Here is a 27,126-nt window from a genome sequence, read left to right as displayed (position 1 = left end):
AATAATATTTCTACAAAATTATGTGACATCGTAATGCCATAGAATGAAAGCATACTGCCGATCCATACCGGTTTCAAATTCCTCCAAAATTACTGTATTTTTCGGGAAATAAGTCGATACATTTTTCAGCAGAAGTCTGGCATTCGACTTATATACGGAAGGTAAAAAAATGACATCCCGAAATTTATTTGGCTCTACCACAACGAGCAAGTGACATCAACTGCTAAATAATCGCATTCAACTCTAGCACGCACTATCGTCTAAAACAATTAACTACTTACATTATTCCAATAGAAATATTCGTCAACATTTCTTACCGTGTTTAAAGTATGTTAAAGCAAGTCAAAGATTTGGTATGTTCCAAAACAAAATCCCATAGCAACCAGGCCATTTATTTGCTGTTTTGTAGTTGAATATATCTTTCCATGGGTTTTCAGGGGGTGCTGAAGACGAAAATCGTAGTAAAAATTTGATCCGACGATTTCCGCCATTTATTTGCTATTTTGTCGTTTAATTATTTTTTATATAGGATTTCAGGGGTGCTGACGACAAAAATCGTAGTAAATGAACTCCTTTCGTGAAGAAACATCCATAACAATGTATGCGGCATATTCACATGATAGTGTTATACTGAAGAATAATCTATTTATTAGTAGTCTGTTTTGTATTTTATAACTTTGGTGAGATTAACAGTTTATCACATCAATTAATTACCACCCCAGTGCCAGCTTATGGTCAGGAGATTCAGATTGTTGATTGGATAATCATCAAAGATTTTGCGTGTATGATAGGTTTATTATTATTTTCAGGTACCGTAACTGTATCAAAATATGAGTAAGAAATAAGACAGATTTAAGAATATGGTACTCTTACAAAACGTTCAAATAAAGGTGTTCTAAAATCTTTTATTGCTATTTTGATCTTTTGTGTCGATAGATAGTATATTTATAGACTCATTTTTGTGAAAATCTCAATTTCGATCAAAATCAATATTTTCACTTATTTTGTCTCTAGTCCAAAATTAGATTTTGCGTATTCCGACTCACTTTGATATACGCAGTCACATATACTATTAGGATATGTGACATATATGACTAATTCCTACGTGTTGTCGGCCAACATCAAGGAGATTGAAAAGTCTGGCAATGGAGAAATTACAGGTTAATCACAGAGATTAAAGTTTATAATCACTCTTATTGGATTGATATATAGTCTGACAAAAAAGAAGCAGTGGTTTCTGTTCAGGATTGGATTGATAAAGTGTCCGACAAATAATAAAGTCAGCCAATTAAGGCAGATTAAGTAGTTAATCAAGATAGGTGTATAGACGATATAACACGACAAAAACGTTGATCACTTAATTACCTAATCAATCCAGCCTATTATCAACGATAATCGGGTTGAGTTGTAGTTATACACTCAGTACACTATATTAATTTTGGAATTTTGAATATTATCCACCATGTCTCGATGTCTGATTGGGCATATTCCTGGTCGGACAATTTAGGACGTTTGGAAAATAGTGTCGGACATGTCCAGAATATATGGGTGAAATCCTATATCACTGTGATATAGCCTTCAAAATATTTTAAAAATTCAACCTTTATCAGAATTTGCATAAAACAAGCCAACAGTCAGAATGATGTCCCCCGCCAAAATCCCAAAATAAATAGATGATACATATTAATTAATCGCACATTTATCAACTAGACACTAAGAGAGTTATCTTGTCCCAAAGCATCGACCAATGAAATTGCTTAGCTCTGCTCTGCTTTAGCTTGAAATGTTAATCATTGAACTCAGTCGAGACATTCACCTAATGAACATCTACATTAAGTTTAAACATTCTACCTCAATTAAAAATAAAAGCAGAATTGTTACGTTCCAAAGTCTTGACCAATCAAATTGCTTATCGCTCCTTAGTCTAAGCAGAAAATTCTCATCATCAACCTAGCCAAGGTAATGATATGATGAATCTATTTTCAGAGGTTCATCACCGAAGTTATCGTGCCCCAAAACATCAACCAATCAGATTGCTTAATTCTGCTTACCGTAAGCAGACAATGTTTATCATCGAACTCCATCAAGGCATTCACCTAATAAGCGCCTACACCAAGTTTGAACATTCTACCTTAATTAGAAGAGTTGTTGTGTTCCAAAGTCTTGACCAATCAAATTGCTTATCACTCTAATTACCCTGAGCAGAAAATGCTCATTATTGAACTTAGTCAAGGTATTGATGTGATAAAACTATACACCAAGTTTTCTTACTCTCACAACCGATATGCCACATATCATTGGAATTCGGCATTGGCGATTCTATCAGAAAAATATATTATTAATGACTGTTTCTCTGTGTATTCGGTGTTCTATTTAGGAGATAAACACCTCCTGTTTCGCATTTAGAGGGGTGTTATTGTCCAATAGACATGTCCTGAGATCATTAGGACCCAAGACGCGTTAGCGTCGCGGGTTCTAATGTAAAATCTCAGGACATGTCTATTGGACAATAACACCCCTCTAAATGCGAAACAGGAGGTGTTTATCGACATTGTAACATGCTATTTTTTAGAATTTTTAAAGAACTTATTTTATTGTGTAAACTTCAAAATTCGTCTCACTGCAAATAGGTTTTAGTGACGTAAAAACCAAAGAAATCAATTTTGACGTAATGAAAACGTCGTGACGTATCGGGGTAACTGGCTGCTCATGTTAGATTTGGCTCGCTTATCGTCTTGTTGCTATAGTAGCCGTATGAGTATAGACACACAAAAAAAAACTAAAATTCTCACTTCATTTTTTTAAAAGTACTTTTTGAAACAAAATTTATGTTTTTGTAACAGATTTTTGAATATTTTGTTGTTTGTAGCTGTTACCTGACAAGGGGGTGGCGTTTCAAGTTCATCTTCGGACATATCTCCAAATATAAATATTATGCATACTACTTTAATGGAGATAACCACAATGGAGACACTCAATTTTGGTCTCGGTACATTAGATGAAATATACGCGGTGATTTTGCTAATTTAGAGGGGTGTTATTGTCCAATAGACAGTGTCTAATCGACCAATCAAAACGCAAGATTCACCCTTAAGCATGTTACAATATTCAATGAAGATTTAAATTTACCTAACAACTGGTATCTACCGGTACCTGGAAAATATACGGAGCGTCTTCTTTCGCCACATGTGTTATTTTTACAAAAGCAGCTTACTGAATCGATTATGAATAATCAGCAAAATTACCGTTAAATGTGCTAATTAGGCTACTCGGATTATGAACCACATGGCTGATTCTCACTAAGGTATTACTGTTGTTGTAGCCAACAAGCAAGTTGATTGACTTCTTAATTAACAAGTAATAATTAACCCGTTGTAATTTTGCCGAAAGTAGATTGATTTATGATACCATAGTGGCCGTTTCATTGTTTTACCAATTGGCTTGATTGAACTTCACGTGTCTAAAGCCGACAAAAAACAGCCGATTGAGATCCCTGGTACTCACCAACTGATAAATATCTCCTTTTTTTCCACCACGACCAACAACCTGCGGACTAACACAGAAGTGAACACCAGGTCTAGCATTTTCAACACTTTCATATAATTCTGCTAACCTTTAAAAACAACCATAATTATGCAAATAAGGTAGATAAAGATGGGCGATTTGGCCAGTTATCCCTATTAGCAGTGACTATAGTTTCTTTCTAATCGAACTCTTATCTCACTTGGTGGGGTTCTATATATACTGTATTGAAACCCCAGTAAGATTTCACCGGGGTTTGAGTTTTGGCAGCGTTTACCAGGGTTTCAGATGTTACCGGAGTTTAAAATTTAACCGTGGTTTGGGATCCTACGGGGTTTACAAAATAGCCTGTACCAGGGTTTAGGAAAGGCGAGGTAGGGTCTAAAAAGTCTGGGTGGAGTAGTTGAAGGCAGGGTATTACCATTGACGGAAAAACTAGAAGGGGTGTGTATAGGAGAGTTAGGAGAAGGGGAGGGTCTAAGTGAAACCATGAATAAAGGATTGAAAAGAGAAAAGACATAGCGATAAAAAAAAGGTTTATGAGAATTTATTTATCATAACCCGAGCCCGAAATGATAGATGAATTCAACAGATCAGTGTTCGATAACTGGGATCTGAGGAAGGGGTCCTCTGGGATCGCATCTATCATATCAAGTTGTTTTCCATCGGGACTCGGAAAAGTTGGTCCGAGTGCGGGTCTCTGTTTTTCCATATGTTGCTTCTGCTTGTTGCTCCTGTTTCCTCTACATTGAGGTTTGGGGAAGTTTCAAAATCCTTGTAGAGGGAAGGCAATGGAGCGCCCCTTATGTCCGCATATTGTGGCTGGAACTTGTTTGGGTTTTGCTGGGAGTGTTGTTTTGGAAGAGTGGAGCCCCCGTGGCTGCGACTGTGGGAGTCGAGCAGGTGGTGGTTGGTGTATCTTGTTCCAAGTTCTCCAATGGTATTGTCTACATGGCTATTTGGAGGAAGTCAGCGATCATGGCTGAGTTCTCTGCTTCTTCCACAGGTTTGGTGCCTTTCCACCGGTGCTTTTGCAGATATTCTTTATGTCTAAACTGCTTTCCGCAGTCTCCACACCCGAAGAATGTTGAATGATGCCTTTCCCTGGCATGTCGCAGAAGGTGGCATCTTTTGGAATAGACTTTTCCACACTCGTGGCAGGCTTCCATATTGTTTTGGAATGCAGTTGCTATGACATCAAGTAGGTCATTGTGACGTAATGTTCAAGTAAAATATACGTACAGGAGTATATTAGAAATAGGGGGTTAGTGCAGCCCCTGTGAGAGGGTCGGGAGGCTAAAAAATCCAAAGTTGGAACACCCAGTGAAGGAGTTGTAAACAAAGGAAAAATGATGGGGGTGCCAAAGTTCAGATTTTGTCATTGATACCGTATGTCACCCACTGCATATAAAACACAAGGGACCGTATAGTCAATTTCTTAGAGTTAAACGTATCTGCTCTAAAGCAGCGGATTACCAAAAACATGCAGACAACCTGGTAAACTATTACCTCAAACGGGGCTATCCAAGAGATACTATCCGATCAAACCGAAATAAAGCCAATAATATTCAGAGGAAAACTCTCCTAAACACAAAAACGACACCGAAGGATAACAAATGTCCAGTTTTTCATAAAAAACTATAATCCAACTTCGGTCCACATAAGCAAGATCATCAGGGATAACTGGCACATCCTCCATAGTTTGAACGATTGCCGGACTGTTTTTCCGCAACCCTGCCTTACAGCTTATAGACGCAACCCGTCTCTAAAAGATCTTTTAACTTCAGCAACTATTAAAGACCTCACACCCTTACCTCAAGTAAGTGGGAAAAGTTACAATTATTTAGAATCCACCTGTAACTATCCTCAATGCAATTATTGCAATACGTTAAAAGGAAAGAAAATATTATATGCTAGCAAAACAGGCAAATCCTATAATTGCCATAGCAATTCCACTTGCCACAGCAAAAATGTTATCTACCTACTTACTTGCAACCTATGCCAAAAACAATACGTTGGTGAAACATAAAGCTGTTTCGAATTAGACTGAAGAACACTATGCTGATATTACCCACAAAAGAGACACCCCAGTTGCCTCCCACTTCCACCTACCGAGCCACTCTAGTCGAAACCTTGACTACCAAATAATTAAACAATTGGGTACCAATCCTGACCTCCAAAAATCTACAACCAATTAACGCACCATAGAACTTCATTGGATACTTTTCAACCATACGGTATCCATGACAAAATCTGAACTTGGGCACCTCCCTAATTTTTCCTTTGTTTACATAATTATGCAAAACCAAATTTCTTTAACAGATTTATGATTCCACAAAAAATGTTAAATGCAATTGCATCAAATACAAAATGCAATCAAATTATTCTTACATTCAAATACGCAAGATAACTAAACGACACTCTTCACAGCTGAAGATGCAAAAGCTAAATTTGTTATGAAGTTCATGAAATATCTTTGTTCATAGTTCTATATGGTTATGAAAAGATTACTGTTATGTAAAATAAATGATTACCTTTTATTAACACTAAAATCAGCTAACCTAACTTTTCCATTTGCATCTTCAAAAACACTAGATGACTTCCAAAAAATAAATAATATAAAACATTATATCAGTATATTCCATCTATATCTAGATTAATACAGCTCCACAGATACATCAAAAAAATAATTTGTAATAAAGTTCTAACCATAGGTTGTTAGCAGTTAAAAAATACTTTGAGAGTGCATAAAGGTTGTAACATTGTAAATCTTCAGGTAAAAAAAAGCTAAACCTTCATTCTACATAACATCATTGGCACATTAAAATTATCAAGGGCAATAAGAAATTATCAGCAATTGTTTTAATTGTTATTCATGGTAATAATCAACACAAAGAACATATTTAAATTAGATAAAATTCCACAGGTTGTGCAAAGGCAGTAACTCTAGAAGTAATTAACAGCAGTTGTCAAAAATTTCATTTCCAGAGCACTGACCAGCAATAAAAATTAATGATGCAAAAGGTTTAAATGCCATTCATACCAGGTGGTTTAAATGATTTATCTTATTTCAATAGATGCGGGGATGTCAGACCAACTAATATGCCCACCAACAGCAAAGTCATCTGTGCTAATTCTTAAATCAAGCAGCTCAGAGCAATTCCACTATGAACTTTGTTTCAAGGTTTAAAAGTATAATTGCAACAAAATTTCTTCACAATAATGATTGGCAGACAAAGATGATGACAAACAATGTCCACATTAGATGTTGGTGTATACAACTCACCCTTAAATTTTTATGTACAACTGCTTTATTGTGAAGGTATTCTAGAGCTTCTAACAATTCTTTAGTATAATGTTTTAATTTCTCAATAGCTAGAGCTTCTTTCTTTTTTAAATATCTATCTAAACATCCTCCACCAGAATATTCTGTTAATACCTTCAAAAGGAAGATAAAAACAACAAGTTAAAGATATATGATTAGGAATATTGTCATAACTTAAATTTGTACTTTCTTCTACCTTCAATGTACAGGTATTTGGAATATCACGACATTAAAATGAAAACTTCTATCTAAACATCCTCCACCAGAATATTCTGTTAATACCTTCAACCGGAAGATAAAAACAACAAGTTAAAGATATATGATTAGGAATATTGTCATAACTTAAATTTGTACTTTCTTCTACCTTCAATGTACAGGTATTTGGAATATCACAACATTAAAATGAAAACTTCTATATTTGTGTTTATAATCTGAAGTCAATATTAAATATTTTTTTGATCATAATGATAAACTTACATGAACAGTGATAACACCAGGTTCACGATTTGACTTCATACCGAGGTAATGTAGTAAGTTTTTATGACGTAGTTTGATAAGTGACATCATTTCTTGTTCAATGCTGCATACCTAAAATAATATCAAAAAAAAGTATCTTACGAGGGCTGGCTAAAAAGTTCTAAGCCTACCTGTGAAAGACCTGGCTTCCATTTATTTTTCTACATAGTCAGTCCCCTTCGAGATGTACACACTTTTGTCAGTGATGTTGCAAGGCCTGGATGCCGGTCAGGAAGAAATTTTCTTCAGCCACCCTAAAAAATTCGTTCATAGCTGACATGACTTTATCATTACAAGGAAGATAGGTTGCCAGGCATCGAAACATACGCCTACAGCAGCTAAATCTTCCGAGTGGTAGACAATGGTTGTCGCATATTTATTATTTTGTAGGTAATTGAGGCATTTACAAGACAATTTCATACAGATGACATTATAATTTTTGTCGTCTGACATTGCTACAATTCGACATTGCTGCAATTCGACAGGCTTTTTCGTTTTTCTAATTTAAGTAATGCGTATAAATTTCATACAGATCGGATAATAACTTTTGTGGTTTGAACATTCACGGGTACAACAAAGTGAAATTAACCGAAAGTAATGGAATTAAATAGGATTCTTTATCTCACTAACGTAAACAATCAAAACAATCAGATGATAAATGTAGTCTGTGAAGTGTTCACAAGAAATTGTGGTCAACGGATGGATGGACCGAAAGACAGACGGGACGACAGTAATATATGACCACATTTCCATATAGGCATATAAAAATGACAACCATCTAGTTCCTTTTTCATTTTTGGAAACAGGTCTCATCCATAGTTACAAATCTGGCCAAAAAATTATCAGCATCTGCTTCAAAACGGCACAGATTGTCACAGGACGTCAGGAATCTTATGCATTTCTGATCCGTATTCCAGAGCTTTGGCACCCATCTTGCAGAAATGTTTGTCATTCCTAACTTGTTGGTGATATATGCCCACAATACTGGCAATATGTCGAGTGGTGTGCCTATCAGTCATCACCATGTCATGTACCCGGGTAATGTTTTCTTGAATCACAGCACACTTGTTGAGAATCACTGCTTTAGGGGATGATGCCCCTTCTTTTCCCCAGTAAAAAAGTAGCAGAGAGAGTCTTGATGATGACTCGCATCTTTAAAGGCCATCATCCCCTAAAGCAGTGATTCTCAACAAGTGTGCTGCAAAATTTTGAACGGCACACTAAGAAAATGTGAAAAACCATGTGATCCCAATTGAGCATTCACTAGTGTCTACTGGTAAATTCATAGCTGTGCTTTTCTTTATCTAGTTTGAGTCATTCTATGTGTCTATGACTAGTCTGTGTCTACGGTTGTATGCCGTCTATGACTTGGGTCTATCTGTTTTTGGGTTAGTCCTTTCAGTTGCAGGTACTTGCCCTATAGCCAGTTTTGTCCATTTCTAGTGAATTCATTGGGTAGGTACACAAGATGGTCTGGTATGAAGACAATAATAACACTACAGTTGCAGTTCATATGTTTATGATTCATTCAATAGTTGTACTTGTTGGTGGCAACCAAACTGATCTATCCTTATCAGGCTTAGAACATTTCAGCCAGTCCTCATATCATCAATTGCTATTCATTTTGTTATTTGTAAAAGGAAAGATAGGTTGACAGGCAACGAAACATACGCCCACAGCAGCTAAATCGTCCGAGCAGTTGACAAGGGTTGTTGCACATTTATTCTTTAGTAGATAATTGGGGACATTTATTTACAAGACAATTTCATACAGATCAGATTATGATTTTTGTCGTTTAAGGGTTCACAAGGTTCTACAAACTGAAATAACTCTGGAAGTAATTTACAGAAATTGTTGAAATTTACAAATTCAAATAATGCATATAAATTTCATACAGAATGGATTATAACTTTTGCCATTTGAACGTTCACAAGTTCAACAAAGTAAAACAAGGACCATAAATTTAGAAGTAATTGACAGAAATTGCTGACATTCAATAGGATTCTTGATTTCACCAATTTAAATAATGCACATAAATTTCATACAGATTGGTTGATAACTTTCATCACTTGAGCATTCACAAGGTTCAACAAGGATCATAACTCTACAAATAATTATTCGAAAATGCTGAAATTCAATAGGATTTTTCTTTTCACTAATTTAAATGATGCATATAAATTTCGTACAGATCAGATGATAACTTTCATCCTTCGAATGTTCACAAGGTTCAACAAAGTTAAAGTTGCTAAGTCTCTAACTCAATATCATCAAAAACCTTCGACACTGAAAACACAAATTATTTGTCAATTCAAATCAACAGGATCTTATAGGGAAAAGATGGGCTTCTGATATCCAATATTCAAGACAAATTAAACATTTTACCATTGGTACACGAATCGTGTACCATAATGCGTTTCAGCACCATTTGGAACAAGGGACTCAAAGAACGCAGCAAGACATATTCCACAAGTCATGTCAAATGGTGACGCTATATTCTTATCTGGAGAGCATGCGCAATAAATATCATCAGTGTAGACTGGAATAACCAGACGCTAAAGATTGCCATTCAATTAAGACTTCTGCCGTATTTCGCCGAACATAACTAATTAGAAATTACAGTAAAAACAGAAACGGTTGAATGTAAATCAGTTTATATACATTCACATTACATTATTGTGTCAATTTCTAGGTCCCAAACATTAGCGATTTAGCTCCTTTAAGCAAGGGCTATAACTCTAGACTTAATTATTGGAAATTGCTGAAATTCAATAGGAGTCTTTGTATTACTAATTTAAATGATCTGTGTAAATTTCATACAGATCGGATGATAACTTTTGTCGTTAGAGCGTTCACAAAGTTCAACAAAGTGAAACAAGGGCCATAACTCCAGAAGAAATTAATGGAAATTATTGAAATTAAATAGGGTTCTTCATCTTACTAATGTAAACAACATATGTGACCGGCTGCATCAAAATGAGTCGGGATGCGCAAGAATCAATAATGAGATAAAGACAAAATAAGTGAAAATATTGATTTTGAACGAGATTTTCACAAAAATGAGTCTATACAGAAGATCAAAATAGCAATAAAACATTTTAAAACACCTGTATTTGAACGTTTTGTAAGAGTACCGTATTCTTAAATCTGTCCTATTTCTTAAAATTCTCGGTGAAATTAGTTATTTGTCTTCGCTCGCAGCAGGACGACCGGTCATTCCTCTTGCATAACAATTGGCCTCGTTGTAAAGCGGAGCATCTCTAGTTTATAAATATGATCCAAATATTGTTGATGAATTGATTTTGAACGGATACAATTGAGTTTTAAAACCCTCCAAAAATATAAATAAACTCCGCCTGTTGCCATGCTGTCCACACAACTCCTTTGCTGATTGGCCCAGACACTGCATGCAAGATATTATCCATAAATATTTGGTTTTGGCGATAATGTTTTTGGGTACTTACATGCAATTCACTCTGATAAGTGGCAGAAAAAAAAAATAATTCTGATCGTAGAAATTGCCGTTGAGTGTTAATCGAAACCACGTGGCTGATGATATAAATTAATCGACAAGCGGGTGTGCGTCATTGAGTAATACTATTACTAATCAACTGTCACGGGTCAATGATAAAGCCATCGACAACTCATTATTTACTCCGAATAATTAATCCAAGTGGTGATTATTTGATATCTCATATCATCTTTAAAAAAATAATCTATAGAGATTAAATGGAAATAAACAAAATGGCCAATAATTTTCTTTTCGAAGAGAATTTTATTGATAGCTGAATTCCGTTTACTGTCACTTCTTCATACGGCATGTAAAGTAAGGAATGCATCTGGGATATTATCGTTTAAAATTCTCTTATCACAATAGGTCGAAAAAATGAGAACGACCAACGAGCCGAAATGTGACGATTCTCGAGTCTGCCATTGAGTATCCTCTGAATAATGTTGATATTTACATCAAAGCCAAAATGCACGAAAGTGAATGTAAGCATTTCTTGACTATGAAATTGACATTTCTATAGGGACTCATATTTTGATAACGTCACGGTACCTGAAAATAATAATAGACCTATCGTACACGCAAAATCTTATTTTAATTCACGTGTAAATGAACACGCGTGCGGCTTCTTTGATGATTATCCAATCAACAATCTTAATCTCCTGACCACTAGCTGGCACTAAGGTGCTAATTAATTGAGTTAATCTCACTAAAGTTATATTATGCACCACAGACTACTAATGTATAGATTGTTCTTCAGTATAACACTATCATGTGAATATTATGCCGTATGTGTTGTGGATGTTTCGTTGCGAAAGGAGTGCATTTATTACGATTTTCGTCGTCGGCACCCTTGAAATCCTAAATAAAAAACATATTAAACGACAAAATATAGCAAATAAATTGTGGAAATAGTCGGATCAAATTTTTACTTCGATTTTCGCTCAGCACCCCTGAAAACCCATGAAAAGATATATCCAACGACAAAACAGCAGATAAATGGCCTGGTTGCTATGGGATTTTTGTTTTGGAACATACCAAATCTTTGACTTGCTTTTTCTCAAAACTTACTTTTGTGAGTTGGGTAGCTTCTAATGGACACAGCTCAGTCAATTTTTGCCCAATTCAAACAAACTATACATCAAATTGAAGGTAATGAGTTGGAGATTGTGAAAATAACAATAACTCAATTTTCAAAATTTCCTCATTGTGACTCAGTATGCTGTGGGGGGTCACATATATCAATTTCAAAACAATCAGATGATAAATGTAGTCTGTAGACATTGAGAAGTAGTAATAGTGTTATTTGTACGTTTAGGGTATAGATATCTACCGATTTTGGTAAATTTGTATGAATCTCGGTAAAATTCTAATATCGCAACAAATCTAATACGAAGAGACTAAAATCTGTAGATACAGTGTGCTAATTAACAGGGGTGAGAAATTAACTGAAAGGTAATTTTATTACCGCTAGGTATGAAAATCTCTGCGACGGTGCGTTTTCTGTACTGGGTGTGTTAATTAACGGACAGGTTAAAAACGACAGACATGGTGTGTATTCTTTGTTTGGTGAGTTTTCTCGAAAGAGTGTCATAACTGCACCAAAGGTGTTTTATCAAGGACTAGCAGGCTTAATCTGACGTGTAGGTGTTAAATCCAATTTACCATGCGATTTCTTGTTCGACCGTGTGTTTTATGCAGATCGGTCCTAATATTCCACAAAATGTCATTATTGAAGCAGAGCTAATACGTATAGAAGCGAATGCTTCGGCCCATACCAACTGCCAATTAAAGAAAAAATAAATAAAGCAGATAATTTATACGTTACAATTTTATTAAAACGTTTAATTATGAAGGCATATGCATATCAATAATGTAATAATAAATAATGGTATTGCTTGTATTTTTGTCTTGTCTATTTTACTTGTTTGTTTGAACATTTCTCTGATTATAATACAATGGCTTGGGCTGGTTTTTTTATTTGAGATATCAACCGAAATTTCCTATCAGAAACAAACTAAATAGTATACATGTTAATAAAATATCAAGCTTTATTTAAATGAGATGATAGAAAAGTGAAATATACATTTAAGTCATTGCAATAAGACCAACACTGAATAAACCACAGTATGCACACACGTTTTACTTTGTCATCCTGGAATAAACTGTCACAGGTAAAAATAGTCACACTCCAACCAACTATTTCAGCTAATCGATTAGAGCACGATCTAACAGTGTCACCTTTCTGTCTGACAACAGTGTCGCCTTTCGGTCTGAGATCAAAAAGAGAAATTTCGTGTGAAAAGCATGCTTTCCGGATAGTATAAATTATATCATAAGGATGAGACTAAATCCACTGTACCTGTGGTTTATCAGTGCCATGGAGTATAATAATAAAGCTATTTCATGCAATCGTAAACGATGGGAATATTAAGTTAAGTTATGAATATTAAGTTTAGCTGTTCTTATAAAACCCATATTTCCATAGGTCGTCATAGTTTGGTATTGTGTATGCAAAGACAAGCTTGTTACACAAAATGTAATGAAATCAGTGAATACCAGAAGATGTTTGACAATCAGCTCCATGTGTTGGAAGTGGACGCGAGTCCCTATTATTAGACATGATTAGTGTTATTTGGTATGTGATTTATCTATTGTTATATAGTGATAGAATTCTGTTTCCTTGGATAGCCCTATTTATGACCCAGGTAAGAAATATATTTATAAAACATAACGCCAACGAAACTTACAGGCTATCATTAATTGCAAGATTTTTTGTTTATAATTATGCTTTCAAAATAGATTAGAGCATCTGATATCAATAGAGATTAGAGTATATCAGATAATCAAATGGAGGTTTGGCGGGATATTGGTAAATAACGATATTGCATGCGACCGATTTTAAGACAAATGCATTTATAGTTATAGTTCAGTGATACCACGATAATGTTAACAAATGAAACCCACAAAAAGACAAGAAATATAAATAACTGCAGCCAGACAATGGTACGCAGTATAAACATGTAGTATTCATCAACAAATGAAATACGCATAGATTAAAGTAGGCTCATATGTAACTACAGCACATATAAATCCATGTATAAAGACCTACCCTTAACAAAGACCGATCTGCGTAAAACACACAGTCGAATAAGAAATCGTACGGTAAATTTAGATTTGACACCTATGTGTCAGATTAAGCCTGCCAGTCCTTGATAAGATACTTTTGGTGCAATTATAACACGTTATCGAGAAAACTCACCAAACAAAGAATACACACTGTGTCAGTCGTTTTTAACCTGTTCGTTAATTAACACACCTAGTACAGAAAACACACTTTCGCAGAGATTTTCACCCCTAGCGAAAATTAATTCACCTTTCAGTCAATTTCTCACCCCTGTTAATTAACAAACTGTATCTACAAATTTTAGCTTCTTCTAATTAGATTTGTTGCGATAATTAGAATTTTACCAATATTCATACAAATTTACCAAAATCGGTAGATATCTATACCCTAAACGTACAAATAACACTATTACTATTACTACTTCTCAGTGAGAGTGTTCACAAGAAATTGTGGATGGCGAATGGACGGGGGCAACGGCAATATACCACCACATATCCATGTGGGTGTATAAAAATGCTCATGCAGCTGTTATACAGACAAACTAAATGCTGATTCTTGCGTTCATATTTTACTTGAATTAAAGTCAATGTCATTAATACTTTAAAAGTATAATACACAATATTATATACAGCATTTTTATTTTAATTAAAATCAATCATTTTACCATTGCTGAATTACAATGGCAATAAGGTCTTGGGAATTGGACTATCAGAAGTTCTATATAATAAGTCTTAAACTGGATTATCATGTTCACTTATCCTGTATTCTGAATACTGACAATAAGTAGTTTTATCAATGAGAAATTAATTTTTACAGGTTATAAACAATACCTGTTTCATGTAAGTGTTCCCTTCTAGGTCTAGTTCGATGATTTCCCTTTTTTTTTTAGCTATATGTCTCCATTTTAATAACCATTCTGTAACGGCCACCACATCACCACTAGCGGTATCTAATCCAGCATAAACAGTACTACCATTTTCACTATGTCCTGTTGTTATAATTAAAAGAAAAAAAATATTCTAAAATCAAGGGCATGTAGCTGCCTGTAAACTGTGATATACCATGGCATTCTGAGTTAACTTTTTTGTGAATTAGTGACAGCTGACCTTCCGTAAATTTGGTTTGGGGTTAAATATGATAAAATTTGAGATACAGTAAAGCATTATATAGGCTTTGACGACAAGTTATGACACAAATGATGTCAAAATGCCATGTGACAATGGCACCCATGATAAAAGTAGAAAACATACAAAAATATAAGAAATATTTATGTTAGTTCCATAAAAATTTTCAGAAAATCTATAAATTATTTCTCTCTATATTTTAAAATGGGCTAATATTTCATTAAGTTAGAACAACTAAACACTATGCGTGAAAGCTCGGAACTTCGAAAAATTAGCTAAAAGTACAGTTACATTCTAACAGCAAATATATTATATTATTTTCATAAATCATTGTATGCATACCCAAACATTTTCCACGTTGTACAGTGCGATCGCCTTTTGAGTTAAATAAAAGAACTTGTAGACCAGCTTTATGTTCTTTACACTGACACTCATGTTCTTCCTCTGACACACTCATTGGCGTACTAGTCCGTCTGCAAAAACAATATGGTACTTACACATGTAAATTTAATATAAATGAAGACATTGTCTAAGTTGGCAGCACGTTTGTGCAACAAATAATAAAAAACAGCAAATAATGTTATACGGTTTTGCAAAATCTTAATATGGCTAAAATAGGAGTATCTATGGGACTAAATAAGAGAATTGGTTTATTACGTTAAAAGTCTGGTTATTTAGTTTATACTCTAATACTTTCAAACATTATTGCCTTCATTAGTAGCTTGTGCCGATATAATTTTTATACGCCTTCATTTTCATGTGGACGTATATATATTGTCATCACCCTTGTCCGTCCTTCACATTTTGTTTATGGACACTCTACAGGTCACAATTTTTATCCGATTTTGACGAAACTTGAAATATAGGTTTATATCCCAAAGATCTGGCATGTAACAGACCGCAACTTCATGGATTATTGCCCCTGATTTTGCAAAAAATCTTGTTTTTTAGCGTGTTGACACTCTAGAGGTAACAATTTTTATCTGATTTTGATGGAACTTAAAATATGTTTATAACCAAAAGATCTTGGATCCTTTAGATATTGGCACATATCGGACTGTAACTTCATGGAGTATTGCCCCTGACTGTATGGAAACAGCATTTTTTAGCCCATTCTCTGTCCATCTCTTGCAAAATGTGGACGTATCTTGCCCACATTTTCCTCATTAAAGTTAGGAAAAATCAGGACTGTAAAGTTTTCTTCAGTGTTTATAGATAGAATGAGTTATCAATATGTTGTGAACTGACAAGTAAAAGACTAAAACAGATGACACTGCAACATCGACAACAGTAGTCTTTATTGTGTAGAGTATAAAAGTCTATATTTGAATGTCTTTTTCTATTATTAATGTATACCTGTGTCTTCTTGTTGAAGATAGCCCATATTTTCCACCATCTGAAGTATCAGATGCAAGAGACGTACATCTGTAAGGAACTGGTTGTATAGGTGACATATGTGTAGTTGCTAGGCCATCAATTTCTAAAGTTTCTATTACATCAAACTAAAAAAAAAACCCAGAGCTGAAATCTAGTGACATGGAATCAAGTTTTGCCCAAGTTTTCTTAGCGTCGATGTGGTTTGTGTAGACTTGTGACATAATCAAATAAATTAAAGGCGCTAAATCGCTAATATTTTGGACCTAGAAATTGGCACAAATGGGTCGCAACATAATATAATATGAGTTTATATAAACTGTTTTACATTCAATCATGTCCATTTTACTGTGAATTGTCATCAGTTATGTTCGGCAAAATATGCCAGAAGTCTCAACCGCAAGTCAGTTTCTAGCGTCTGGTTATTCCAGTCAACACCGATATTATTTATTGCGCATGCTCCCCAAATAAGAATATGATATCACCGTTTAACATGACTTGTGGAATATGTCTAACCTTATTCTTTGAGCACCTTGTTACATTTGGCGCTAAAACGCATTATGGTACACGATTCGTGTACCAATGGTAAAATGTTTATTTTGTCTTAAATATTGAATATCAGAAGCCCATCTTTTCCAGGTAAGATCACAACACCAATGCTGATTTAAATTGCAAAAAAAATTGTGTTTTCAATGTCGAAGATTTTGGATGATATCGAGTTACGGACTTGGCTACTTTAAACATGTTTCAGCCGTGGTGATTTGGTCAAAATATTACTCAATCTGATTAAAATCGGATGCCTTTTGTTTCCTTCATTTGTCCATGCAATGGTTTATATTTTACAAGACACAATCATATTTAATCACTGTGTACTGTAAATGTTAAGGGTTATCTATCTAAAAACATACTGAAGTCTTGTGCACAACTCAAGCCGATGTGAGTTGTGTCTACGGCAGATGTTCTGAATATATATTAGATCTTATGTAGTGTACAAAATCAGAACCACAAAACAAAATAAAAATAAACTCTTTATTAAAGTGGATATTACTTAGGCTATTCACTTGGCACATGTTTTGTTTTTGTTGCCTAAAATTCTTGATTATCATTGTTTGAGATTGGGATTACTGAATTCTGGAAGGTTCAATCAAGTATTTTAGTTTAAACTAAGCAGGTCAATATTCAGGGTCATTTCATGTCAAGTGGAGCAAATTTCGGAAAGTTAGGAACATGACCCTCTCCTAAAAAATTATAAAAAATATATGTTATAGTATAGGGCCTTTAGCTAACAAATCCAAAATTATACCTCTCTCTAGGCCAAAATCCTGCTGAGATATGGCCATTTGAAATTAGGGTACTGAAACATTTCATAAATTCAGTATTTTTTTTTCAGGTTTTCGAGTACATTAAGCTCACATTTCTAATAGGAGTAGAACTCTCGAACTTTGTAATCTAAGACAACTTTTGGTGTAGATTACGAATTTACCATCACACGCAATGTGCGAATTACACAGTTCGTGCCACCAGGTGGCAAAATGTGGAACAAATGAACTATTCACTTTTTTTTTCAGGATTTCCACAGCCTCTGGCAAAGTCACTATTACGAAAGAGTCTGAGTCGATGGGATATATACTTTTCCAAATATTCAGTCTGAAAATTCAATGCACACTGAAAACGTAAAAAATATACACATTTTCACCTTCAATTTTGGTCATGTGGGACAGAGGTTAAAATTCTGAAAAAGTTTGATAATGAAACTTCAATTACCCTACTATAACATACATTAATGGTCATTTCACCGATGGGTCCCCCGTTTTGTCGATCTTATCCGGGATAGAAGTGGAGTTCGCTTTCTTAAGTTAGTGTTATGTTCTAGCAGACCAATTGTGAAACTTTTAACGAAGCGCAGAAGTAGAATTAACTTCTCTCTTAAGGGGGTGTTCTTAAGGGAAGAAGGAAGGGTCGGGGGTCTTCTTAAGCAGTGTTTTTGGCCACATCTGAAGTTGGTCGACTTATGCACGAAAGTTGATTGTTGTACGCAAAAGTCGAACTAAACTCGGAAATTTTGACGTTTAGTCAGGCCACGGTTAGGCCTAACGGATAGTCGTCTTTTCAACAACAAACATGTTAGTTTATGCATACTCTAATTGCATAATTCCCTAATTGCATAATGTATTTGGGATAATAATAGCTGAAACTCTGTATAAACAAGACCTTTGTAATTGCATACTTGTATTCATACATCACTATAATATCTACATTTTTATAGTCATATTATTATTTCAGCAAATTGCATTGCATATCCCTACTTTTGGTTTCATACAACTAAACGGAAGTTATAAATTAGTAAAAACTACAAGTACATACAATGTTTTTTTAAATAATTTTATTCGTAAGCACATGTTAATATATACTATTCAAAAAAAGTAGGGGATATTTGATTTTGGGGGCATAATACTAAAATATGCAAATGACTACGAAAAAAGTCACTATAGAACCTAACAGAAGAAACATTTCCAGTTACATGTGACGCCCAAACGCACCAATAGCTACCGCATGGAATGCAGGTAATGCTTGGGATCATCATGGGGGTCCAACCCAAGATTTGCACGACTCTGACTTTGAATGTTACAGTCATTGTGGCATTGAATTCCAGGGTGGAAACATCAGTTTAATTGTTTTAGTGACCAGAAAACAAATTTTGATATGCGTCGGCTTACCCAAAATGAAAGGTTACGTGCCCTTGGCATGCTACAGATCGGCACAACACAGGCGGTTGTGGCGCGGACGATGAATGTTTCTCAGTCTGTCATAAGCAGGCTATGGTCCAGATACCGTGATACACAATCTGTACAGGACAGACCACGCTCAGGTCGACCAAGGGCGACAACTCAAGCCCAGGATCGATTTATCCGTACCTTGGCCTTGAGAAATCGTGTCATCACAGCAAATCAGATCAGCGCTCGTCTTCAAACAGACACTGGTGTGAGAGTGAGTGGCCAGACGATTCGGAATCGACTGCATAGGGGTCACCTTCGCGCCCGACGTCCTCGCGTGATCCCTTGTTTGAGAGATCATCGTTGGTGTAGGGATCGTCAACACTGGGATAATCGACGCTGGAGCAATGTGATGTTTTCAGATGAGTCAAGGTTCCCTGTTGATTTTTTGGACAGACGTAGGAGGGTGTGGCGTCGTCGAAACGAGCGCTTCCAAGACGTTAACGTCATCAGACATGATAGATTTGGGGGTGGTTCTGTTATGGTGTGGGGAGGCATCACTGTTGCTGGAAGAACGGCTTTACATGTTGTTGCAGGGCGTGTTACAGGCCAGTACTACCGGGACAACATCTTGGCAGTCCATGTTGTGCCGTTCGCACGACGTCATGGCCGCCGTTTCATCTTCCAGGATGACAACACAAGATGTCACAGGGCCAGGATCGTTACAGGTTACCTCCAACAACAGAACATCACCACATTACCTTGGCCAGCACTGAGTCCCGACCTCTCCCCCATCGAGCATGTCTGGGACATGCTTGGACAGAGGTTACGTCAACGTCAACAACGTCCTGCCAATGTCCAAGAACTTGCTGCTGCGTTGCAACAGGAATGGGACAATCTGGACCAAAATGACCTTAGACGTCTCATTAGGAGTATGCCACGTCGGATCAATGCTTGTTTGGCAAACAGAGGAGGATTTACCCGTTACTGACTTGGTTGTGATGCTGTGGTAACTTTGCTGTTTGACCCCGGGTATCATTTTACCCTTATAATGGTCAGTCTGTGCCTTACTTAGTCTAACGATCATTTGGAATAAATCGATGAATGTGAACTTCATTTCATTTTGTCATTTGTTTCTTCGTCAGTTTCATTAGGTGACTTTAATAACACTTAAAAATCAAATATCCCCTACTTTTTTTTGAATAGTATACCTGGTATATAAAAATAACAAGCCAACAGTGAGGCTGATGTCCCCCGCCGAAATCCCCAAATAAATAGATGACACATATAAATTAATCGCACATCTATTTTTTTCAAAAGTATCGATCAATCAAACTGATTATCAACTATACACTAAGTTTCATCACTCTCTATCAGATAGAATCAAAGTTATCTTGTCCCAAAGCATCGACCAAGGAAATGGCTTATCTCTGCTTGAACTCAGTCAAGACGAACATCTACATCAATTTTAAACATTCTACCTCAATTAGAATCAGAGTTGTTATGTTCCAAAGTCTTGACAAATCAAAATGCTTATTGCTCCTTAGTTTAAGCTCAATCTCGAACTTAGTCAAGGTATTGATGTAATGAAACTATACACCAAGTTTCATCGCTCTCACTTAATTGGAACAAAAGTTATCATACCCCAAAGCATCTACCAATCAAATTGTTTATCTCTACTTACCCTAAGCAGAAAATGCTCATCTTCACACTCCATTAAGGCATTGAACTAATAAACACCTACACCAAGTTTTAACATTTTAGCTCAATTAGAAGGAGGGTTATTGTGTTCCAAAGTCTCGGCCAATCAAATTGCTTATCGCTCTGCTTACCCCCAGCAGAAAATGCTCATTATCGAACTTAGTCAAGGTATTGATGTAATGAAACTATACACCAAGTTTCATCACTCTCACTTAATTAGAACTAAAGTTATCGTGACCCAAAGCATCAACCAATCAAATTGCTTATCTCTGCTTACCCTAAGCAGAAAATGCTCATCTTCGAACTCCATCAAGGCATTGACTTAATAAACACCTACACCAAGTTTGAACTTTCTAGGTCAATTAGAAGGAGAGTTATTGTGTCCCAAAAAGTGTGACGGACGGACGGACAGACCCATTTTAATAGTCCCCTGCTTTCTTTGAAAGGCGGGGGACAACAAAGTATATAAGTATATAAATAACAAAGTAGCACAAATCGGTTTCCGTGTATAGTCGGAACTCGGAAATATGCTGTAGGGGCGGAAGGTCACGTGGCCAATTGTCATGATTCCGATTAGATTATTTTTAGTGTTACCCATATACAATTGTCGGGATTTAATGCAGCAGGACTAGTTCGGATATCTGAGAGGATCTCTTCCTCAATTTCACTGGATATTAAAGAAATAAATTCACCACAACAATTAAAATCACGATATAATTTTTTTGTCATTTCATGTCCCTGCTGTTCTGTCAAATCGTTCAATTATTGTTCATAATTTTCGATGGCAATGTTTCTTTTTGCTATGAAATATATACGCATATCGGATTAACGCCCAGTTTGAAACAATTTCTATAGATTTGGGAATTAAACTTTTTGTTCTGTCATCGTCTTTCTTTGCTGCGCAGGTATGATCGTCAGATTAATACGGTCTTTTCTTGCCGATAATTTGGTTGACCTATATTGGACGTGGGAGGATCTTCGGCTTTTGAAACTTCCATTGACGACGTGCATGCTTGAAGTTCAAGGTCAACGCCGCCATCACTATCTTCAGTTAAATCTTGTTTACGTTTCCTGGTGTCATTCTGCGAGGTGTTCAAGTACTTCTCATGATTACCTCAATTTAAGTTGTTTATTTATCAAATAAGCCGAAGGTATTTATTGTAATGATTGACTCTTTGATGGGTTTCTTAATCGACGAGTAATAATTAACTCTTTGTAATCGGCCGAAAGTAGATTGATTTATGATACCATACTGACAGGTTCATTGTTTTACCAATCGACCTTATAATTAATTCTTTGTAAATCGGCCGAAAGTAGATTGATTTGTGATACGTTAGTGGCCGGTTCATTGTTTTACCAATCGGCTAGATTAAAGATCAATCGGCTAAAGCCGACAAAAAACAGTCGATTAAGATCCCTGGTTTTGTCAGACCCCCCCCCCCCCCCAACACCCATGGGAAGTGCACCCGCAACTTAAGAATCAAAGTTCGGAGTATCGGCCACCACTGTCCACTCATCTAGTTGTGAGAAATTTTGTATGCGATGTTGATAATACATTTATAGGGCCTAACATTGATAGTTTTTGAGATATTGACTGGTTTTTTTTTTTCTGATTGGTCGACCTTGACCTTTGACCCCGCCCCAAACATTTTCACCAAGCGATCATGATGGGTCATTTTTTTCTGGAGTACCTACGGACCCCACCTATCATTTGAGATCAAGTTTGCTTTGATGGGACTTTTTTTACATGAAATAATCTAAATCCGGCAGACTAGACAGGCTCTGGCTACATATAACACAATGTCCAAAAGCAGACTTTAATTCTTGAAATGCTAATGCATAATTCCTACCACTGTAACCAAGTTCCTGGATGTGTGACTTTGCCTCGCCTTTTAGATGTGAAAGTAATAGGTCCATCCTGCGAGTATCATTTATTCCAGGTCTACAATGGATCTGCGAGTGTACTTGTTCTATGAATTTAGGTCATGATATAGTGTAGTAATATGGAGGGAAAGAATTTGTGCTTTGAAACATCTATGTAAAATAATATTAGGGTGTTGATTAATTATTCTCCATTGCCAAAATATTAGCTAAGGTGTATTCATTCGGAGACGCAAATTCAAATTGGTTATGAATATTGTGACATGAGGTCTAAAGACAAAGAATAGAGCAATATGATGGCTGGAACAATAGCGTTATCTTTCAAATTATTGATTCTAACTTCATAACCAAAAATAGAGAACGGGTTAGAGAGAATGACTTTATTATGCTTGTAACTTTGTAACCTATATGTAGCAGTGCTTAATATAAAATGTAGAAAAGAAATGTGGTATTGTTGTTACTATGTGTAACCATAAACTGAATGGCAGAATAAATACACAATATTTAAAGTGGAGTCCTACAAGAAGAAAATAAGAAACAAATGCGGCCAGAGACAATACTAGACGATCATGGGCTGTTCCAGAATATGTAGTAAGAAACGATGCATGGGTTATACGTCGAATGTTGCGACCGGGTTTAGCGCTGACCGTTCTCCACGTCTGACAAACGACCCATGGTGCTACAATAGGTGAACCAGAAAATATTGGTAAGTCTACTTTAGGCAGATCACATTCACTTTCAAGTTAACTGATCAGTAGTATTTGTCAATGTGTTATGTGGTATGACAGTTTCTTGACCGGGTACAAGTCAGTCTATCCATGCATCTATAAGCCCACATTAGAGTCATTGTTCTGTATATCGCCTGTGGTGTGGCATAATCACTATTATAGTGACATGTAATAGGTTCATAGGGTGCTGCGAAGGGATTCATTTCAAATTGTGGTGGTTCTTGCATATTGTTTATGTTTCGCAACCAGCGGCTGCCAGGCAGGATACACCCACATTTTCGAGAGATGGATAGAGAACAAGCTAAAAAGAAAGTGATTTTTCCTACAATCAAGGGCCATAATTCAGGAAATTACAATTCGATATGCGCAAACATTGCCGTCCTTAGGGTGTAACGGTGATATAATAATACGTTTTTTTAAATCGGATAAAAATTATGACCTCTATAGAGACCACAAGCTAAAAACATGATTTTTCGTACAATCAGGGGCCATAATTCAGGAAGTTATGGTCCCATATGCGCGAATATCGAAAGGAACCGAGATCTTTGGGTTATAAACTGAATGATATGCTGGGGTTTATTTCCGAATATTCCCCACCGCTTTTAGCTCATGATATCAAAAAGGCATCTACCAGCTTTGAAAATATTTGCCAGAAAATTATAGATTTAAGCAAAGTGAAGCGCAATTCATGAAATTTGCTGAGATTGCTTGGGACTTGGGAGACAGGCGAAAGACCTGAAAAACTTTACCAACGTGTCGTTGCACACTTACAGGACAATTTACTACGTCAGGATTCACAACTTGTACATGACGGGGAAACCCCTGTACGTAACGAAATTATGTCCCCTACAGTGGAACGTTTGGCTGTTCTCAAATGGATGGAATTGATTCATCCTGGCTTTCCTGCTTTAGTCAAACGAACATTTGCTTATGATTTGCGACGAATGACATTAAAAGACATGCTACCTCAAATATCTGACGCCATTGGCGGTTTTCAAGAGGAATTAAAACCAGCGGCTGCCAGGCAGGATACGCCCACATTTCCGAGAGATGGATAGAAAACAAGCTAAAACGAAAGTGATTTTTCCTACAATCAAGGGCCATATATCAGGAAATTACAATTCGATATGCGCAAATATCGAAAGGAACCGAGATCTTTGAGTTATAAACTTACATTTCAAGTTTCAACAAAATCGGATAAAAATTGTGACCTCTATAGGGCCCACAACCTTGATATACCCTATTTTTACGCAATTTGAGAACCAGGGGCGGCCATTTTGTCTGTCAGTTTTGGGCCGATTTTCACGAAATTCGAACTCAGTCATCCTTAGGGTGTAACGGTGATATAATAATACGTTTTTTTAAATCGGATAAAAATTATGACCTCTATAGGGTCCACAAGCTAAAAACGCGATTTTTCGTACAATCAGGGGCCATAATTCAGTAAGTTACGGTCCGATATGTGCGAATATCGAAAGGAACCAAGATCTTTGGGTTATAAACTTACATTTCAAGTTTCAACAAAATCGGATAAAAATTGTGACCTCTATAGGGTCCACAACCTTGATATACCATATTTCCATGCTATTTGAGAACGAACGGTGGCCATTTTGTCTGTCAATTTTGGGCCGATTTTCACGAAACTCGAACTCGGCCATCCTTAGGGTGTAACGGTGATATAATAATATGTTTTTTTAAATCGGATAAAATTATGACCTCTATAGGGTCCACAAGCTAAAAACGCGATTTTTCGTACAATCAGGGGCCATAATTCGGGAAGTTACGGTCTGATATGCGCGAATATCGAAAGGAACCGAGATCTTTGGGTTATAAACTTACATTTCAGTTTCAACAAAATCGGATAAAAATTGTGACCTCTATTGGGTCCACAAGCTAAAAATGTGATTTTTCGTACAAACAGGGGCCATAATCCATTAAGTTTCGATCCGATACATGCCAATATCGAAAGCAGCTGAGATCTTTTGGAGATAAACCTATATTTTAGGTTTCGTCAAAATCGGATAAGAATTGTGACCTGTAGAGTGTCCACAAACAAAGTGTGGACGTCTGGACGTTCGGATGGACAGGGGCGACGACAATATACGTCCACATGAAAATGTGGGCGTATAAAAATGGATTTGTCGAAAACTCTGTATTTCTTGGTGACTGTCTTAGTGGAGTACTAGTTATAAATGGATTGAGACTGTGTTGTGTTTCCATGTGACTCTGACCATTTTGAAATTTAACATTGTGTGTTTCCAATGTTGTTGTTTGGTTAAGAGTTGAAATCCTGACTAATAACCCACTGGCCTACATGTACATCTGAGGTATGACAGCTTTCTGGTACTGACGGTGGTTTGCGGTGATCATGTAAACATTGTTCTTTGTTGAGAATATCTTTATGTATGTCAGCCTCTAGATTAGCCATTTCCACAGCCTGCCAAGCCTTTTCCTTTGCACGGTCAGCCTTGAGGTCGGCTGCCTTTCTGGCTAACTCAGCATTTTTCAGGGTATGTTCTGCTTTTAATCGTGCCATCTCGGCTTTAACTTTCAGAGAATGGCTACTGTGGCTTTCACTACGTGTGTGGTATGAAGGAGTACTAGGCCTACTTGATGTCTTATCACTGCCTTGAATTGATAATACTGACGGCAACAACAAGTGACATTTTGAGTTATGACCTGACATTTTACGTTTGTATGTGTAAAAACGGTAATAGTAAACGTAAACAGTAACAGTAACAAGCGAGTATCCCTGCTGTATCTGAAAGTCGAGAAAAACTTTCTATTTGTGAGAGAAAAGCGAGATTTCAAGACATAATATAGTTTAATTTTGTTTAAATTAGTTCTGCACTACAATCAGTACACAGTTTACAAATTTTTAGAGAAATACACTAATTTTAATTATGGATATGAAAAACACTGAGCATAATATTGCAGGTATTGTCACTGGCATAAATACATACTGTGTGTCCTTCACATCATAATTGTCCTTGTTTTTCTTGGTGAATTCGTGTAGGGAAGTTTTACTTTACTGTTCAATTCAGTTTGTTTATAATTTTGACACAAGGAAGTTTTCTAGAAATTGCACCAGAAGTTGTAATGCTAAAAAGGAGATAAACTGTGGATAACTTGAGGATCAAGTCCACAGTGATAATAAATAAAGCTACAAGTCCCTAAAGAGAGTAAACACAAAAATATTCCTTATACCCTAAGGATGTTTCCTATTGTTTTTGGTGCATGCCCAACCCTCAGGGTCAGAGCCACACCCATTTTTTCTTTGTGTGTCTGTGTGTTTTGCCTACAAGCTGCAATTCTTAATGGATCGTCTTTTCATATATATTCCTTATACCCAAAGAATGACTGTTATTATTTTGTGTCCATGCCAGAACCCCCTGGGGAAAACACACCACCAGATTTTTGTATTATCGTCCACAGGCTGCAATTCTGAACTTTCAAAGGACGGTAACTATTGATTTTGGTGCATGCCTGACCCCTGTCACGTTCCAGCTGTCTAGTCGTTCGGATGGGACGAAAAACCAAGGTCCCGTGTACACATTGGCGTGCATGTAAAAGATCCCTTGGCAGTTGGAATTCGATATAAGAGTAGGC

The 27,126-nt window shown here is 36.2% G+C and overlaps 1 protein-coding gene across 2 annotated transcripts in view; it reads right to left on the bottom strand.

Annotated features, from left to right (window-relative positions):
• The window catches only part of LOC126821151 (eIF-2-alpha kinase GCN2-like), a 270,365-nt gene that overhangs the window by 171,563 nt on the left and 71,676 nt on the right, over positions 1-27,126 (bottom strand). The window contains exons 6-12 of one of the 2 annotated variants that reach the window (XM_050549499.2): positions 16,476-16,621; positions 15,462-15,592; positions 14,826-14,983; positions 7,495-7,617; positions 6,809-6,961; positions 6,057-6,121; positions 3,505-3,613 (exon numbers count right to left, since the gene is read on the bottom strand). In XM_050549499.2, the coding sequence (XP_050405456.2) occupies positions 7,609-7,617; positions 14,826-14,983; positions 15,462-15,592; positions 16,476-16,621 (444 nt within the window). In that variant the 3' untranslated portion in view covers positions 3,505-3,613; positions 6,057-6,121; positions 6,809-6,961; positions 7,495-7,608. Of the gene's footprint in view, positions 1-3,504; positions 3,614-6,056; positions 6,122-6,808; positions 6,962-7,324; positions 7,436-7,494; positions 7,618-14,825; positions 14,984-15,461; positions 15,593-16,475; positions 16,622-27,126 lie in introns of both variants that reach the window. The other variant, XM_056101507.1, reaches the window with a different exon arrangement.

Source organism: Patella vulgata, chromosome 5 (genome assembly GCF_932274485.2).
Source record: "Patella vulgata chromosome 5, xgPatVulg1.2, whole genome shotgun sequence".
In the NCBI taxonomy this organism is placed as follows: domain Eukaryota; kingdom Metazoa; phylum Mollusca; class Gastropoda; family Patellidae; genus Patella; species Patella vulgata.
Note: the sequence above shows the minus strand (reverse complement) of the source record. Positions and strands in the feature narration are given on the sequence as shown.